The following is a 20,178-nucleotide window of genomic DNA, read 5'->3' as shown; positions in this document are numbered from 1 at the left end:
TACTCCCTTCCAATAGAGCACCTTATGAAGATAAATAAATAGTTACAACATAACATGGGTGTATTTGGACCTAAGTAGGACAGTTTCCTAAAGTAAGTGTAGGTTTGCGTTCCATTTTGTATCACTGGCTGTCTTGTAAGAGTTTAATTTCATGATACTAAGACCATTTGCATATGGTTGTATTTTTATATAGTTACATATTTACCACAGGTATAAATTTTGTTAGCATAAGGTTTTTTTGTGAATAGTTGTCTATTTTCCTGCTACAGTTGTGGTGAGAAACCTGCGTGTATGTTTATTTTAATCAAGTATGTGACATAATTTCAAAATGTGCAATTTTTGTTATTCTGTCCGAAATTACCATTTTAACAGCTTTCTTTTTAATTTCAGATGGATGGCTTCCAAAGGCATTTTGACTCTCAGATTATAAGCTATGGAAAGCAAGTGATTCTTAACTTGGTATGTCCTTGGTGAACTTATCTGAGATAATGTTTCCTTAAACTCAGAGAATCCACTTTATAATGTGTGTGTTCACTTTTTTTATATAGGTTAATCAGAAAGGCTCTGAGAAACCATTGGAACAAGAATTTGCAAAAATGGTCGATGGATTGGGAAATGGAATGGTCCGGTAAGTGTTTGTATACAACAAATTTCAAACCTTCAATCATTTTTTATTTAGTGGAAGAGCAAGGACATGATTCAGCAAAATTATTTTAGAGACCAGATAATATACAACTGTCTCAAAGTATCTATTTCGTAACGTATATAATCGAAGGTGCTGGTGATACTGCACGTCCTTTTATGTAGAAAATGTAGGTAGTACAATCTTGTTTACACTTTAAAGATTTTCATAAAACAGCTTTGTTGACCAGTGTTCGCATCAACATCAACTGTGGCATTTTCTCTTATGAGTTGTTCTCTCTCTGGTCATTCTTACTAAGGGATTGAATAAAATGTGTACTAGACTTTGAGTATGAAATCCATAAAGAAAAAAACACTCCGAGTATTTCCTTCACAATCCTTCCTTTTTATTATATTTAAAATGTACTTTATATTTTTAAATCAATGTGCGAATGTCCCTTTCTTTGAGTTTAAAATATTTTAATACATATATCTATTTATATGTACACTTGCACACACACACATACTCTCATATATATATATATATATATATATTCATATGTGATTCCTAATTTTTCTTTTATTGGAGGGTAAACGTCCTCCAAAACCCAGCCCTATTTTTTTTAATTACCTAGCTCTTTTTGTTGGGAGGTAAAACGCAGCCAACCCCACTTTTCTATTATTATCGTTTTGTGGGGGTAGCACCCCTAACCCACTTTTATTTAAATGAATCTCTCTTTTTGGGCTAAATCCTCAACCCCATCTCTTCCCCCCCAGAACAGATGTTAAACATGCAAACTTCAGAACATCTTCCTATCCTCTACTTGATGTTTTCAATCCAAAATGTAAATTTTCCTATCTAACATGAAGGAAAGTTTCAGTTCTATTAAGGACACTGAGGTGAAGATCATGAACATTTATTTTAGCTCAGCAGCTAACACAACAGGAAGCAATAACCAAAAGACTACATCTCCCATGCGTGTTTTGAACTTGAACCGCAATGTCCACCTATAGCATTGCTCTCTCTGGTGAATAGTCTCATCAAGGAAAGGCACTTTCTTTTTCTTTGGGCGAACTGCTATGCTGACATCCGCAGGTCAAAATAGTCTTATTTTTGTTCCCAACCTATGGAGAAAAAGTGAAACTGTAAGTCTTACACCTTCTTGTGTGTGACCTATACCAAATACAAGACATGCCTCAAACCAGTGATCTAATTCTTTGTAACATTTAGAAGGTAAACCATGTAATAATATTGAAGATTCGTATCCCCACATTAGTACTCCATCCGTGTACCTTTGCAGGGTATAATAAATATTTCCGTTGTCAATGGGAGAGGTAATCATTGTGTCAGCATTCTTAATAGAAGTTACTTTTCTTCACGCTAGGAAATTTTACATTCTGTGTCTGGACCGGAAGCTCAGATTATGCAGGTTCAAAGCTGGCTGACCACCAGTGAGGCGACTCCCATCACTGGTTTAAAGTCGAATGTCTCTGTTAGAATCCGAGGACCAGTCGGCCACATTCAGAATACCTTCAAGGTGTTCTGCTGCTGTAAAGGCTTTTGATGCCATTGCCCCAGAGTGGAATTTGCCCCAAAAAACAGACGTGTCAGTGCCTGCTTCCTGCATGACCCACTTCACCCATTGTGCAATGGCCAGAGAAGAAACCACCTTAAAAGGCTTCTTTACGGCGATAAGAAGTTGAGTCATGCCTGAAGGACACAAGTCCTCTGTCATGGATCCGTACTCCCTGAACAACATTACCACACACAATGTAGGGTGTTGGGGAAAAGCATGGTACTTGTATTAGATTTAGTTCTGGAAATATTAAGACACACCTTCTAGAGTAAACCTTCTGACAGTGATATACTGAGCTCTCACGTTAGAGACTCCACCTACATGTTATGAGACATAGTAAAATTGCCATCTTACCTATTAGTTCTTTCTGAGATAGGAAGTCATTATCTTACCATGACTCCAATAGTTTAAGGACTACATTTATGTTCCATAGAGTGCAGTATCTAGGTTCTGGGGGCGCGATAATCTAATCCCTCACAATACGCTGCACACTAAGGCGTATTCCCCCACTTGAATGTCCTGAAAAGGAAAATGACCGTCTGAGATGGCCATCCGGCGTGCGTTAATCATGCCATATGACAAGCTGGCCTCCGCTAATTCAAATTCAAAATTGACTTTGCACACTACATCTGATCTTTATCTTTTGACCATAGAATCAGCCCATGCTCTCTTGATGAAGCTAGGAACTGGCTCTGTTAAACCTGTACCAAGTATTGCAAGTTGCAGTACAGTGAGCACCCCTCAGAAGATTCAGACTTTGGGTAAGAGGGATTGAAGAATCCATTGAAGGTTCTAGAAGAACTGGATACCAGAACTTGCGATTTCCATAGCAGTGTCACCAGTACCATCTCCGCCCGTTAACTCCTGACTTGTGCAAGCAACCTGAAGATAATTGAGAAAGATGAGAAGGCATAGCCTAATTTGTGGCTCCAGTCCTGTAGGAACGCATCCGTGGCTTTAGCCAAAATTCCGGGCGCCAGCCAAAGAAGCGCAGAAGTTGAAGGTCCAGCCAAGAGGCAAAAAGATCTAGCTGGCACAGAACCCATTTCAGCAAATAGGCGTGAGTCCAACTGCCATGCACTAGACCCCCTCAGATGTCTGGAATGCCAGTCTGGTTCAGCCTCCTTGTAAGGTACTCTGACATCACCAATATCTTGTGCTGCAGGCAGCAGTGCCAAAAATATTTTGCCAAATTCACCAGCGCTTTGGGTCATGTCCCACCCAATCAGTTTATTTACCATACTGCTGACATATTGTCCATTTTCAGAAGAATACAACTAGATAATTTGTTCAGCTCCAGACTCCCTACAATGAATGATCTCGCAAGAAACTCAAAACTGCTTATCTGAAAGAAACAGGTTAGTATTAGATTCCTTACCTTAGAATATCTCCAGGCGTCAGACTGGATCCGGAATTTTTTTGCGTAGCAGTACCCTTGCGCGTCGGTAGGCGCCCCCCCCCGACGCGGCCGGGGGTTCGGGTGACACTGCCCACGCGGCTCCGTCGGAGATCGAGCGTTTCCTCATGGCCATGAGGTCTCTCACTCCTCTGGCGGGCTCTGCGGCGCCTTCGGGCCCAGCGGACCCGTCTGGGGGCCCTAGCGGGTCGGGGGCTTCGGCCCCGATGCCGTCGGGGGCTTTGGGCTCGGCGCCGCAGGGCCCCGCTGGATCCGCTTCTGGATCTGGGTCGTCACCGGTTGACCTGACGACCTCACCGGCGCCGGTCCCTCAGGTGTCACCTCTGGCGCCGTCTTCGGGCGTCACCATCCCCGATGCCTCCCTCGATCCGGCGCCGGAGCGGCACCGCTGGGCGCCGCTTTCGACGCCGTTTGTAGAGTTTTACTTCAATGAACCGGCCCCATCATTTGACAACCCTGAGTATCAGGAGATGGGTGATTAGGAGAATTGGGAGGGGTCTGAGGACCCTCTGACACGGGAGTGTCAGTCCCAAGAGGACTGGACAGGTGGACTTGGGGATGCCAGTGGTCTGGACACCTCGCCAGACACTGGTTTTGTCTCACCTCCTACCATGGCTACGGAGAAGAGGGCAACCTACATTGTGGTGTTGACGCAGGCAGCCAAGGCCTTGGGCCTTGAGCTCCCCGTCGCGGCCGTGAGGACTAACCTCCTCACTGAGGTCCTTAAACCGCAGTCAAGCTCTGCTGAGCCTCTGCTGCTGTTTAATGAGGCCTTGACCGACGTTCTTTTGGGCACTTGGTCCAGGCCCGCTACAGGTTCGCCTGTAGATAGGAACGTGGCCAGACGCCACCGCCCGGCCCCGGGCGACCCTGGTTTCCTGTCCACCCACCCCACCCCAAAGAGCCTGGTTATCCAGGCTTTGAATTCCCAGACCGCATTCCCGTCGGCTCCGCCTGACAGGGAATCCAAGAGGTATGAGCAATACGGCGAAAAGGTATTCTCCTCCCTGAGTCTGGGACTGCGGTCTTCCAACACCGCATGCCTCTTGGGCCGTTACACCCACTCTCTGTGGGATACGGTCGCGGACGTGCTGCCAGAATGCCTGTTGGAGGTACGGGCTAAACTCGGCCAGGCCCTTGTGGAAGGCCGAGATGCAGCACGGTATTCTATCCGGTGTGGGCTGGATACCACTGACTCACTGGGCAGAGCGATGGCAACGACGGTGGCGATTCGTCGCCACGCCTGGTTGAGGTCCGCCAACTTCTCGGCTGATGTCCAGAAAACACTCATGGACATGCCGTTTGATGGCCGTCGCCTTTTTGGCGACAAGGCAGACCATGCGCTTCAACGCTTTAAGGACTCCAGGGCTACGGCCAGGTCCTTGTGCCTCACGGCCCCGCGCCAGCAAATGGGTGCCTTTCGCTCCTTTCGTGGCCAAGGAAGGGGTACCCCCACATGTGCTGCCAGCCACGCGCCGCAGAGTAATACCCAACGCGGTGGCGGCCGTGAAAACTGCCGTGGCGGCGGTCGGGGACAACGGCGAGGACAGTCCACACCTTCCCCCGCTGCATCCGCCTCAAAACCCTCCTACTCCGTGCTTTCAGGCCCATGTGACGCCAGTGGGGGGCAGGGTTCGCCATCACCTCCTCCACTGGCGCACTGTCACATCGGACAGGTGGGTGCTGCAAATCGTCCGAAGGGGCTACTCCCTCCTTCGAGGCGACCCCTCCAGCCATGCCACCGCAAAACCACCGCGTATCGGGGGATCATTTGAGACTTCTGCAGGAGGAAGTTACGGCCCTCTTGGCCAAGGGGGCCATCGAGCACGTTCCTGGGCCAGAAGTAGGGTGTGGTTGCTACTCCCACTACTTTCTGGTACCCAAGAAGGGCAAAGGGGGCCTACGCCCTATCTTGGATCTACGGAACGTCAACGGCTTCCTCCGGAAGGAGAAGTTCTAAATGCTGACACTGGCTCAGGTCTTGGCTGCCCTGGACCCAGGAGACTGGATGGTAGCGTTAGACTTGCAGGACGCTTATTTCCACATCCCCGTCCTGCTGGCGCTACCTGCGGTTCACGGTTGTCCACGAGCACTTTCAGTTTACCGTGCTCCCCTTCGGCCTTACCAGTGCCCCACGGGTGTTTACAAAGGTGATGGCGGTGGTCGCAGCTCATCTGCGCAGGTTAGGTGTTTCAGTCTTCCCCTACCTCGACGACTGGTTGTTGAAGGCGGGCTCGCCCCAGAGAGTCGCCAGCCACCTCCAGACGACGGCAGACCTCCTGCACCAGCTGGGGTTTTCCATCAATGTGCCGAAGTCAAACCTGTGTCCCTCTCAGAAGCTCCTATTCATCGGAGTGGTTCTCGACTCGGCGCAGTTTCGGGGTTATCCTCCCGAACAGCGGGTTCAGGATGTTCAGGCTCTGATTCCACTCTTTCAACCTTTATCACGAGTCTGTCAGGTTGATGCTGCGGCTTCTGGGGCTGATGGCCTCCTGCATCCTCCTGGTACATCACACTCGGTGGCGGATGCGGGCTCTGCAGTGGGACCTGAAGTTTCAGTGGGCCCAGCATCAGGGCAACCTATCCGACCATGTCCTGATCTCGGAGGGCACTGCGAGACAGCTGCAGCGGTGGCTCACGGACCGCGATTGGGTCAGCGGCAGATCCCTCTCCCTTCCCCAACCGGAGCACGTAGTTGTGACGGACTCGTCCCTCCAGGGCTGGGGAGGCCACATGGGAGAGGCGGAGATCAGAGGCCTCTGGTCTCCGGCGGAGTCCCACCTCCATATCCACCTTTTTGGAGCTGCGGGCGATTCGTCTAGCACTGAAGGCATTCCTCCCCTCTGTCCGGGGGAGTGTAGTGCAGGTGTTCACGGACAACACCACCGCCATGTGGTACTGCAACAAACAGGGTGGGGTGGGGTCGTGGACCCTTTGCCAGGAGGCTCTGCACCTCTGGCAGTGGCTGGAACATCATGGCGTGACCCTGGTGGATCAACACCTGGCAGGTTCTCTGAACGCCAGGGCGGACCACCTCAGCCGTCGGTGCATGATGGATCACGAATGGCGTCTGCACTTGGACGTGGCGCACGGCCTCTTTCAGCAGTGGGGAGAGCCGTGGTTAGATCTATTTGCCACCGAAGAGAACGCGCAATGTCATCAGTTCTGCGCGTTGGAATTTCCAAGGCGGCACTCGCTTGGAGACGCTTTTCATCGCGAGTGGAGTTGCGGTCTGTTGTACGCCTTTCCGCCTATACCACTTCTGCCCAGAGTGCTGAAGAAGATCAAACGTGACCGGGCCCAAGTCATCCTTGTGGCTCCGGACTAGGCATGAAGATGCTGGTATCCAGAGCTACTCAGTATGTCAGTCGATCCCCCGGTTCGTCTGCCTCTTCAGGAGGACCTTCTGTCGCAGCAGCAGGGGACGGTCCTCTACCCGAACCTGTCCAGTCTCCACCTCCATGCTTGGAAATTAAGCGGCGACAGTTGAGGCCATTTGACTTGCCTCCTGAAGTCTGTAATGTCATTCTGGCAGCCAGGCGTCCCTCCACAAAATCGGTATACGCCTGCAGGTGGAATACATTTGTGGCATGGTGCACAGCAAAGGCTGTGGATCCACTTTCTGCCCCTCTTTCTGAGGTTCTTCTCTTCCTTCTTTCTCTTGCCCAGCAGGGCTCTGCTCTGGGCACTATCAAGGGCTACCTTTCTGCCCTTTCAGCCTTTCTAAGGCTGCCTGATCAACCTTCTTTGTTCAAGTCTCCTATTGTAACTCGTTTTCTGAAGGGCATCACACACATGTTCCCTCCTGTTCCGTTTGTGATGCCTCAGTGGGACTTGAAACCTTGTTCTTACCGTTCTGATGTGCGCTCCCTTTGAGCCACTTCACAACTGTCCTCTCCGCCTTCTTACTCTGAAGACTGCTTTCCTGGTTGCCATCACCTCTGCCAGGAGAGTGAGTGAGCTCTAGGCTCTTTCATCCAAACCCCCTTTCCTTTCTGTCCATCCGGACAAGGTTGTGTTGCGGACTAGGCCATCTTTCCTTCCCAAGGTTGTCACGGCCTTCCATATCGGGCAGTCTATCACCTTGCCCACCTTCTTTCCGCCACCGCATCCCTCTAAAGAGGAAGAGCGGCTCCACCGTCTGGACCAAAACATGCGATTTCGTTCTATCTAGATCGCACACGCCAGTTCCGGGTGGATGACCAACTCTTTATTGGTTACGTGGGCGCTAAGAAGGGACGGGCGGTGCACAAGAGGACCATCTCTCAGTGGGTCGTCTTGTGTATCAAGGCATGTTACTCCTTGGCGAGGAAGGAGCCTCCTGTTGGGCTGAGAGCCCATTCCACTCGGGCCACGGCGGCTAGCACTGCCCTGGGCCGGGGAGTCCCATTGCAGGACATCTGTCAGGCAGCTACGTGGGCATCCCTGCACACGTTTGCAAGACACTACTGCCTGGCCAGCCAAGTCCGGAGGGATAGCTTCTTTGGCCGTTCCGTCCTCCAAGACTTTCTGGTGTGATTATTGGTTCGCAGACCCGCCACCGGGGTTGGTATTGCTGGGGTATCTATTCTAAGGTAAGGAATCTAATACTAACCTGTTTCTTTCAGATAAACAAGTTACTTACCTTCGGTAACGATATATCTGTAAGAAACAGTAGTTAGTATTAGATTCCTTACTGCCCCACCCATCCTCCCTGTTCTGCGAACCGATATCTAGGGTTACAGTCATCCCCTTTCAGGGCCCTAGTTTTAATGGCACCAGTGTTGGTTTTTAACATGGCTCTGCGTTTCTGGCGCGAAAAAGCTGTGTCTAAGAACTGACGTCAGCACGCGGAGGCGGTGTCTTAAGTACTCCGACGACATCACGACGCCGACGACTGTTGCGGAGCCGCAGACGACGCCTACCGACGCGCAAGGGTACTGCTACGCAAAAAATTTCCGGATCCAGTCTGACGCCTGAGGATATTCTAAGGTAAGGAATCTAGCACTAACTACTGTTTCTTACAGATATATCGTTACCAAAGGTAAGTAACTTGTTCGTTATGACCACTGATCTCCGTCCTGCTCTCGTTCCCTCTGCCCGCAGCCCTCCTCCGTCCCGCTCTCGGCCAGACCGCCTCTTGTTTATAAAAGGTACAGAAAGTATTTTTATTGGTATGTATGTTATTTTGTAACATCGCTCTCTAATGTAATAATACCAGCTTTGCACTAAAGTACGAATTCTGCTTATCAGTGTTTATAAGTGCACTTAAAGTGTTACTGGACCATATTTATTCCACCGGCATAAATATACAGATCTATATGGCTCTGTGTAATTCTTTTGGGTGGGAGTGACTTTGGATTTTTGTTATTCATTCGTGGCCCTGTAGGAGGGAAATTGTAATTTGAAGTAAGTCCTGCAGCCGAGTTGGATCCTGATGCATCTAGAGAATGTTGTTGTGATGCGCATGAGTCTAACCCCTCTCGCTCAAAGAGCGTTATATGACCTACTGCAGTACTTGGGTGAAGCACCATGGAGCAGAGGAGAGGCCTAACGATAGGCATGTGAACTCTTTTATATGACGTTTCCACTTGAACTGTAAAAAACACAGATAAGGCAAAAATATTGATTTCATGAGATAGGCATCCCTCAGATCAAGTTGCACCAACCAGTCGTTTGGCCGGAGTATATCTCTGAGAAATTCCTTGCTTTCCGCGTGGAAAGGTCGGTATATCACCCAGTTGTTGAAATCCTTTAGGTCGATTACTGCCCTATGACCTTTGCCTGTCTTCTTTACCAGGAATAAGTTGATGAGAAGACGCCTGGGGTGGAAATAAGAATGTGGTATTGCTTTCTTCGCTAAAAGAGCACCCATCTTCCGATACACCATCTGAGCAGCCTCTTGGGAAAAAGACAGCTGTAAGGGATGGGTCCTGTGGCAAGGGGATCGGTAGAACGTTATGTGGAACCCCGAGATAGTTTGAGGTACCCACTTGTCTCCCGTTACGTTCCTTTTGTTGGAAAAGAATAGTTTTAACCGGCCTCCCACCTAGAGTAGGGAAGAAAGGGTATTTCTTACCATTTGTTCCTTCCGGTGCACCCCTGAAGGCTACTCTGCTCCCCCACCGTGTGCCATGGCACGGGAATGAAAGAAACCTCTGAATGTCTTCTAGTCCTGCTACTGCATAGCTAGTCGTCTTTGGAGTTCGTGGGAGGTCTGTATTATAGCAAACAAAAAGTATTGTACAGAGTTCCCCAGTGGGAGCTAGTGGTTTAGCTCGGTTAGTCTTTTCTCTCAATAGTTATGACAGGTAACGTGCATGGTGTAGACCCTTTTCAGAATGTAAGGATACCTCACACAGGTTATCGACAGGACAACAACTGTTGTCCCAGTCGATGACCGTCCAGCGTCATCATTGGTATCCTGCTCCTACGGCAGGCTGGCGGTGCAATGCCCGTCGGGCAGCAAGGGGAGCTGCACTTTAGTGGAGATCTTTTATTCTGAGCCAACGGGTGTGTGTGTGTGAGGGGCCTGAGGAGTGCAATAGTGAGCAAGGGGGTGTGTGTGTCTAAAAAAAGTCAGTCGAGTCCTTTGGGAATGATTTTAATGATCAGGCTCGCTGCTTTAGTAAAAATAAGGGGTATTAAGGAGTCACTTCAAGATGGAGGATGTCCCAGGTCTCAGCTTCGACGAAGACACCATAGCTGAAACACTAAGGAACACGCCTTCATTACTCAATAATCCCCCTGCTGCCACATCTGGAGCCTCCTCTGATGAGTGGTCCATACTAAGCGACATGAAGAAAGAACTGATCAGAATAACGATCCACGGGATTATGATGACTGAGTACCTGCGGAGCAACATAGCACCACAGGGTCTAATTGTAAACATCATCCCCAGACTGTTCCTTGATGACAAACGCTTCAAAGTAGACTGGTGCCAGGTTTCCTGGGAAATGTACCAAGGACCTGCTATTTCTGATCAGCCAGACTGCGAGACGATTATCTGAAGCACTACAAGAGAACATTTCTGCCCTTGAATCGACCATGAAGAACGCTACTTCAAAGAACAACAAAACAGCGTTCACTACAAAACTCTCTGAGATCAACCAAGAGATGCTTGATCACCACGACTTCTTACTCAAACAGAAAACCACCAAATTGGAGAAGGATATAGCCAAATTCGCAAAGGAGAAGGTATACCCCTACCTTAAAGATGATTTCAAAGCGAAGAAGAACACCTACTCTTCGGATGAGAATTCGAGCACGGACACCAGACGGGGTTCCACAAGCAGTGACTCCAGTGGTGGCTACCAGGCGAGAAACGCACGACCCTCACGGCCCTGGCAACAGGGATACCATCAAGGTCCAGTGTTCCATGGCCCACCTCATTTACCACCACCGTGGCAGTATCCCTTCTACTCACAAGGCCCCCCGCAATTCTACCCTCTTAATCCGCCTCCTTTTCAAGGAAGAGGGCGAAAGCGAGGCGGAAACAAGGGAGTACAGTGGCAGGACCAGACGCCAGAGCCAACTGGGGTGGAAACCAGGAGCGCGACAACCAGAGGGAGACGAGTTTGATCGTGAACCTATCAAAAAGAACTCTCTCGACTACAGAGAAGAGTGTCCTGGAAAGAGGCCTTGGCTTTGTCCCCACCCCGATCCCTGACTCCTTCCAGGAAATGATTGAGCTAAAGCAGTTCTTCAGAAAAATACGCCTACGAGCCTTCTTTGATAATCGGCCAGAAATCCCCAGTGATGACACAGGCCTTAGGAAACCTTCAGCCTTCACCCCGTCTGACGGGATGGTACCTCCAGAGGTCCTGACTTTCGAAAGAGCAGTTCTGAGAACCATGCAGAAGATACCTCCAATCAAACCCTTTAACAACCTGTCCAATGCTGAGAGACAGGCAGCTAGCTCCCTTGGCAGGGACACTTCAATCGTCATCAAGCAGGCTGACAAAGGGGGAGCTACGGTCATACAAAATCATGACGACTATGACCGGGAGTGTAGACGCCAATTAGCCAACACCACCCACTACAGACTACTGACTGAGGATCCCACCAATCGACTGACTACTACCGTGATGTCTCTTGTCATTGAAGCAGAGACTAATGAATGGATCAGCAAAAAAGAGGCAGAATTCCTGGTAACAACAGACCCGGTAACACCGTATTTTTACACCTTGCCCAAAATACACAAGGGCACCACTCCAGTCCCAGGAAGACCGATCGTGTCTGGCATCGGTTCCATTTTAGAACCCTTATCCCAATTCTGCGATGCATTTCTCCAGCCTCTGGTAAAATCGATCCCGTCTTACCTTCAAGACACCAGAGATGTGTTACGTCTCATTAACGACATGGATGGCAGAGAAGACATCGATCTCCTCCTGACCCTCGACGTGGAAGCGTTGTACACAAACATCCCTCAACAGGCCACACTGGAAGCAGTGGAGTCCCGTCTACGACAAGAGGAGTGGTTGTCCCCCACCCCGATCTCTTTCATAATGGAGTTGGCACACATTGCACTCACTGAGAACTTTTTCAAGTATGAATCTAACTTATACCATCAAGTCCGTGGAACATCGATGGGCTCGACCTTTGCGCCGAGCCTGGCATGTATCTATATGGCATCATTTGAGGAGAAGTGCATCTACCCCCCCGAACACAACCCATACCGTGAAAATCTCACGTGTTGGCGTCGGTACATCGACGACATCCTGGTGTTCTGGAAGGGTGACCGTTTGACTTGTGAGGCCTTCTGTATGTGGATAAACCAACAAGACCCATTTCTAAAGTTCACGGGAACGATTTCCAACCTTTCCATACCCTTTCTGGACCTTACTATAGCATTGGAACCAACCACTATCAGTACCACTCTATACAGAAAGGACACTGACAGGAACAGTTTATTGCCTTATACCAGCCATCATACTAGATCGCTAAGGGACAACCTACCTTTCGGCCAATTTCTCCGCCTACGGAGAAATTGCAGTTCGATCACTGATTACAAACAACAAGCGCAGTCCTTACAAACCAAGCTTCTGGACCGGGGCTATCCCACTCGTCTTTTGAAAACCTCCACCAAAAGAGCACTTAACAATAACAGAGAGGCTCTGCTCGAAGTACATCCCAAGGAGCAAGAGGACACGATTACCTGCGTGACTTCGTTCACGAAACATTCTACATTTTTCAAAAAAACAATCAATTCACATTGGGGCATTCTCAACTCTGCAGGGATGGAGATACCGCGCCCCCGCTTTGCTTTTAAGAGGACGGCAAATCTTAAGGACACGCTGATTCACACCCGTCCTAAAAAAACCAACACTCAAGTTGTCAATACTCTCTGGGACCTTCCTCCAGTTACTGGACACTATCGCTGTGGGTCCTGCGTTGTATGCCCCCAGACCATCCAAGGCAAGACCATTGTACTCCAAGGCAACTACACATGGACAATGAACAAACATACCAACTGTAACAGTTCCAGATGTATTTATGTGCTGATTTGCCCATGCGATCTGTCGTACATTGGGATGACCATGCGCCCAGTTAAACATCGAATAATGGAGCACAACAGCAACATTCGATGTCACAAATCACACACCAAACTGTATGAACATTGCAAAGAAAATCATCATCTCCCAGAAAACATCAGGTGGACTGTCCTTGAGAGTCTACCAAACTTCAACCAACAAGCCCTCTTCAGACTCGAACAAAGATGGGTACATCGATTACAGTGCGATGAACTGGGATTGAATGATGGGGTGCCCTGGACTACCCTCGCCAGATAGTTATCAACTGGACGTTTGTCCACCCCCACACTATTACCAGTATGACAAACAGACCAGATTAATCTGCCCGTTCCAAGATGGCCCCCGCATTGCAACGCGTTAGCCTCGCTGGTTTGAGCTAACCCCTCTTTGCTCTCCAGTCCGGCGTGCCGGTGCCTAGCAACCGGAGGGACACGCCCCCCTGGTGCGCGCGCAACTCTCCCTTATCTGCACCGGACTTAGCCCAACTACTCTGCTGGCTGTCCGGACTTCGGTTCACCGTGGGATGGGTAGGTGCTGAGATGCCTGCCATCAGCGACCTTTGAGGTAAGGTGTCGAGCCGATCCTTGACAATCCGCGTGCTCCCTGCCAGCCGCGCGGCAAGTCACTTCTGAGCTGGCCCCCTACACGCGGGGCTCTGCGTGGAGGCGCATATATATATATTTGTCTAAAACGATCCCGCTGGGTTGCCTTACTCTCCCTGCAGGTACCCCTCTCTCGCTGCTGGCCCCACCTGGACAGCTCGTGAGGCCCCCAGGAGTAATCATAACGGGTAAGCGCATCATTGATTCTGACTCTGCCCTTGATCACGCGCACTTGTCGATCAGGGCATTCTGTTTGTTTTCAATACTTGCTGGTGATCACGACCATCACGCCAGCACCAACCTCACTTAGAGACAGAGTGTCAAACTCCACCCGAGCGGTTTTATACTTGCGGTTTCTTTGGGTTATGTGGCTAAACTTTTTAGTCGACATATACATATTTTTAAACATAGGCTCCTCACACCACCGGCCTGTATTAGGGTGTAACATTATCAATGGCCATGAATTTGGTGTCACACCCGACTCAGCACGCTGCATAGCCGTGAGCCCAGCCTTTTCACCTAGATGCATGCTATAATGGATAAGCATGACAGCCCAAACACAGAACGTGTCCTCCGCGCGCTCTGTATTGATTAACCACTTTTCTCTCATAGTACCACTCAACTTTGGTATGACATAGCAGTGTTTACTTCACTGGGCACTCATTTTAAATCACTTGGAATACAGGCACTTTTTGATGTAATTTGTTTACACCACACTTTAACATCATCAATGTCTGTTTATTTTTCTCTAGTTCCCAGGAGGTCCCGCGCATGGAACCAATTCTGTACGACACTAAACAGGTCGTATATTGGGGTCTTCTTAGCTAAGAGGATTCCAGCAATCATATGAGCACTAAGGTCCTGACGAATTGCCCTTATGGCAAGAAACATGTCGACCGCATTCACATCAAGGGTTGAATAAGGACTGGTCCCATTGTCCATCACTCCTTAATACCCCTTATTTTTACTAAAGCAGCGAGCCTGATCATTAAAATCATTCCCAAAGGACTCGACTGACTTTTTTTAGACACACACACCCCCTTGCTCACTATTGCACTCCTCAGGCTCCTCACACACACACACCCGTTGGCTCAGAATAAAAGATCTCCACTAAAGTGCAGCTCCCCTTGCTGCCCGACGGGCATTGCACCGCCAGCCTGCCGTAGGAGCAGGATACCAATGATGACGCTGGACGGTCATCGACTGGGACAACAGTTGTTGTCCTGTCGATAACCTGTGTGAGGTATCCTTACATTCTGAAAAGGGTCTACACCATGCACGTTACCTGTCATAACTATTGAGAGAAAAGACTAACCGAGCTAAACCACTAGCTCCCACTGGGGAACTCTGTACAATACTTTTTGTTTGCTGCTGCTTAGGACGAGTACATTGGACCCCATTAAAAATCGTCCACTTTTATTCCCCTTGTTTGATACCAGGTCTGTATTATAGGAATGGTCTGCCTCTCCAAAAATACTTTGGCAAAAGATGCATCGATTGTTGTTTCTTGTCCAGAGAAGAAAAGTTTGTCATGAACTTGAAAGTTCCTTTACAAAGGGATATTCCCAAACAATCCTCCTTCCACCACTGGTCCTGCCTTCTTCGTGGTAAATTCCCCTAATTTTGTGTTGATTTATATCAAGGGTGACCACCTGCGTTTCTTGGATAAAGCAGAGTTTGTGTGACCCAGGAAGCATAACGCTCGTTGTGCCCATTCTGAAAGGATATCTGGGTCGCTGAGGTTGCCAGTTTTACTGGCCTCTTAGGCCATATCTAAGATTTTTGTAAGTGGCCCCAGTACATCCAATAATTAGCCATGACAGGTCCTTGATGAATTTTGTCACAATGGGGACCATTTGTGGGTCACTTTTGGGCTTACTTTCTTGGCTAGAGATGGTCTTGGGCATTTTGCCTATAGCCTTTCCCGGACCTCCTTGTCTATCGATATTCTGATGCAGCTGCTCCCATACTGAGCCACCATTGCCGCTGAGTTTTAATCGGTGGAACAAGGGTGAAATATGTAGTTGGGTTGAACATATTAGAGGGTACCGCCAGCGCCGGTGTATTGTCGTTGCTATTATCATCCATTCTGGGACGTTTGGAGCCACATCCTAGCCTCTATGATCTACTGGGGCCTGGTTTGTCCCGAGAATCTTGAATACCAGAATTGTACCTGGCATCTGGATCATCTCCCAGAGTTAATTCTATATATATTCATTAAGGGTATTCTGAGGATATTCGTCCTCCCTACTACCTTGGGCGTTCACTCGCTATTTTAAAAACACTCTATGCAGCCTTTCAAAAGCACCTGAAGGTGGAAAACAAAGTTGTGCCTTAGATGTTGCTTTAACACCACCTGAGACCAAATGGGTGCCCGAGAGCCCAGACAGTGAAGGCTCCCCTATCCTCCCTTCCATGGGGTTGGATGCTGCTCTTTGCTGCCAACATGATCTATCTAGTCATGAATTCTAACTACGGCTCATTGTAAGGATGCTTCTATGAGCTTTTCATTAATAGGACGGAGCATTTTCTCCTCCTCCACCATCTCTATAGTGTGCTTTTGAGAGTCTGCCATCGTTGTGATAGTCTTTTCTATTATACTTGCTGATGTAGGAGCCTACCTGGGCTGTTGAGTTTACCAGTGCTTGATGGAAGGGAGCTATCACCCTCTATATCACTAACGGACACCTGGAACTAAAGGGGAACTCCACGGTCTCCAAGCCGCTAATCTGGAGTTTAACTGCTCAGTGAACCAGACGACATGTGTACTCTCGTTAGTTTTTAGGTCTCGGGCGTCACACTGCGTAAGCAGTGTGGGCGGAGCCCGAGATTGAATGACTTCAACAGTGTGCTTTATTCCGCCTCTCTCTTCCATTGGCTAGCTTCGTAAATGGAGGCTAGCCATTGGAAGAGAGGTGTGTCAATTACTATTTTCCCCGCCTAGATGCGATCCATGGGCGTTTCTGTCTCTTTTTTTAAGTGCCGCCCCCCACGTCCTCCCTCTCACCGAGGTCCCATACTCTTTACCCCGGCTTGATGCGATCCGTGGGCGTTGCGTCTGTGCCTGTCTCTCGCCTTCAGCTCTTTCTGGAGCTGCTCGGCTCCGCTCCCCCCCCCCCCCCCCCCTTCCCTTTGCCGCAGCCCTCCTCCGTCCTGCTCTCGTTCCCTCTGCCCGCAGCCCTCCTCCGTCCCGCTCTCGGCCAGACCGCCTCTTGTTTATAAAAGGTACAGAAAGTATTTTTATTGGTATGTATGTTATTTTGTAACATCGCTCTCTAATGTAATAATACCAGCTTTGCACTAAAGTACGAATTCTGCTTATCAGTGTTTATAAGTGCACTTAAAGTGTTACTGGACCATATTTATTCCACCGGCATAAATATACAGATCTATATGGCTCTGTGTAATTATTCAGGTTGAAGTAGGTGATTTAAAAGTGGACTTCATATATATACTGAAGCTGTTTGTCGTGACAGATATATTATTTTCCAGATCGTGGGAAAGAGGTGGCAGGCAGCCGAGGGATCTGCTAGGTATTGTTAGCCTCTGTGAGGACGCAGAAGGAAGCGCGAGAGGCTCTTTGAATGCGGACACGGTCCTGGTGCTCCTCGTGACACGCTCACCAGGGCTGGACAATGGGGGCCGAGCGCTGCGGCCCATCAGCCTGACAGGCGCTTCCGAGGCAGGGGCGCTCACCAGGACCCCACCACCCGTCGCTGTCACAAGAAAGAGCAGGCATCTGGGTACCCGCTGCGCGGCGCGCTAGCAGCTAAAAAACCAAGCTGTCATCCAAGGTTAGGTTAGTGAGGAAGCGGTGCCCCTCTTTGACTGCAAGAGCTAAACGTTAGCTCTCTGTCTCCGCGCTGGGTTTGAGGTAACACAGCATCATTGTTCTTCATATAATCTTTTGTATTAGAAATGGTGGGTAAATGGCAACCCCAGGGCCCTTTCCCAAATGTGAAGTCTGGTACACGTCGACGTCAAGTCGCAGGCGCAGGCCAGGCCAGCACGTGGACCGCAGGGGCTCTCACTGACTGGGGGACACTCCAGCGCAAACACACCACCACCAACCTATGCGGATATACAGAACATGCATTATGGAAAATGCACCAGTGCTCACACCCGTGGGCCCTTCTATCTCGGATCTCACTTATTACGAGAGAGTATTAAACTAAAATTGTGCCTTTCTCCTCTGTATCGCCGTGGATAGTATTATTTTAAGATGTTTTACTTAACGCCTTCCCTGCGTGCTGCTTTACCAGGGACAATGACCACACACCCCAACAACCCTGAACAACGTTTTACCAAGTTCCACGGCTGCCCCAAAAACCTCAACGACGAGGGCTCCAAATCGCATCCTTGGGTCCACAGGAGAGGCCCCTTCAGACTGTTCTTTATTTACCATTTCCCCACACAGCAGAGGTGGCCAGCGTAGTTGACAGGAGCTCGAGCTAGGCCTGCGATACTGTGACTCCTTTCAAGACTCCATCTTGGAATGGTATCAACTACTGAGACTTGGCTGCGGCCTGTGCTGAGTGAATCTGGTTACACAGGCTGCTGACAACCTGTACACCCACACCGGGGAGTCGCACCACTGGTACTAAGACCAGGTTTTTCATTTATTGCAGTGTGTGGACCAATATGAACACATATGCATTTTTTTTAGGAGTTTGGCGAGAGTGGGAATGTTGGTAATCGGACGGTAGTTGTTTAGATCAGTGGGGTCGGCTGTTGGTTTCTTCAGTAAAGGTGTAACTTGTCCAACTTTGAGGGAGTCCGGGATGGTTCCTTGTTGTAGTGAGCTATTGATAATTTTAGTCCAGAGTGGGAGTAGCAAAGGGATGAAGTCTTTTACGGCGTTAGCAGGAAGAGGGTCAGTGAGGTGATTGGATGGTTTTAGGGTGCTGAGTATTCTGTCAATTTCTTCTTCAGAGTAGGTGTCAAAGGATGACCAAGTCGCATTGTTTTTTAGTTTATTGGGAGTTATGCAGTTGGGTATTGAGTAAAGGCTTGCGTCATTGAGGAGGTCTCTCCTTATATTGTCAGTTTTTTTGCTAAAGAAAGCTGAGAAATCTTCACAGGAAGGAGTAGTGCTCATACTGTCGACAGCTGGGGGTTGTTCCTTAGATTGAGATCGGATTAGCTCGAATAGTTTACTTGGACGGTTTTTTGCTTGGTCTAGCTGGAGTCTGAAGAACTCTGATTTTGAGCGTTTTATTTTCCTGAAATATGCATTTCTCTTTTTCCTCAGAGTTTTAAGATGCAGTGCCGAGGGAACTGATCTCCAGGTGCGCTCTGCCATTTGCATAGCCCGTCTCTCTTCATTGAGACTCCCGTTGTACCAGGGGTTGGATATCTTAGTGGATACTCTTTTCAGTTGCATTGGAGCTGCCTTATTGATTATTGAGGCCATGGAGTTGAGATAGTGGTCAGTTAGGTCCTGGACGTCAGTAGTGTCGGTAGGGGGGAGTAGGAGATTGCAGCTGTTAGGGGGTAGAGAGTTTGGGTTGAGTTTCTTCATGTCTCTTTTCCAAACTTTGGGCATGGCGTATTGCACCGGGATGAGTTTTACTTTTTCCTTGATGAGGAATGTGATAATATAGTGGTCTGACCAGTCACAAGGTTGGATTGAGTCAAGTTGAGTGGTGCCTTCTTTGGAGATGACCAGGTCAAGGATAGAGCCTTTGTCATGTGTTGGAGTGTTGCAAATTTGCGTGAGGTCAGAAGCGATAAGGACATTTTTGAGGCTATTAACTACTGCGTCACTGCTATCATTCCAGTGGAGATTGAAGTCACCAAGGTAAATTTGTGTGTTTTGCCGTCCAGCGTTGATAGACATTGTGTCCATGAGTTGTTGGGAGAAGAGGAGGTTGTTCCCCGGGGGGTGGTACATGATGTGTAGTGAACATACAGGTTTGTTCTCACTGATGACCTCAAGGCAGAAGTATTCACAGGAGGTAAGAGAAGGGGCGGTGACTTTATTAATAGAGAGGTTGCTCTTGTAAATGCAGGCGATTCCGCCGCCAGTCTTGTTGGGCCTGTCAAGCCTAGTGATGCAGTAGTTGGGGGGGGGGGGACTAGGATATCCATGATAGGATTGGAGGATTCAGTTAACCATGTTTCAGTTAGTATGGCCACGTCAAGGTTCCTAGACAGGATGAGGTCAGCGACCTCCGTCGAGTGTTTTTGGGCCGATCTACAGTTGAGAAGTGTGCATTTGAGTCTGCGGGTGCAAGGGGAGGTGGAGGGGTCCATAGTGAGAGGGACTTTAGTGAGGTTGTCGGGAACAGAGCCTCTGTTGCTATGCGTGGGCTGCCTAATAGGGTTGGAGAGAATCGTAGGGATGGACATGTGCGTGGTGGCTAAGCTGTTTTGGGTTGCCGGGGCATATGTGCTGAGTAGGGTGTGTAGATCGCGGTCCGAGAGAGTCTTGATTGCGCGCTGGGGGC

General features: G+C 49.0%; 1 protein-coding gene across 2 annotated transcripts in view; it reads left to right on the top strand.

The window, feature by feature from the left end:
* Nucleotides 1-20,178, top strand: part of SACM1L (SAC1 like phosphatidylinositide phosphatase) — a 387,094-nt gene that overhangs the window by 218,856 nt on the left and 148,060 nt on the right. For both annotated transcript variants that reach the window (XM_078688168.1, XM_078688167.1), the window contains exons 11-12: nucleotides 391-459; nucleotides 549-628. In XM_078688168.1, the coding sequence (XP_078544294.1) occupies nucleotides 391-459; nucleotides 549-628 (149 nt within the window). The remainder of the gene's footprint in view (nucleotides 1-390; nucleotides 460-548; nucleotides 629-20,178) is intronic.

Source organism: Lissotriton helveticus, chromosome 4_1, assembly GCF_964261635.1.
Source record: "Lissotriton helveticus chromosome 4_1, aLisHel1.1, whole genome shotgun sequence".
In the NCBI taxonomy this organism is placed as follows: domain Eukaryota; kingdom Metazoa; phylum Chordata; class Amphibia; order Caudata; family Salamandridae; genus Lissotriton; species Lissotriton helveticus.
The sequence above is the reverse complement of the archived record's forward strand: the minus strand, read 5'-3'. Positions and strand labels throughout refer to the sequence as shown.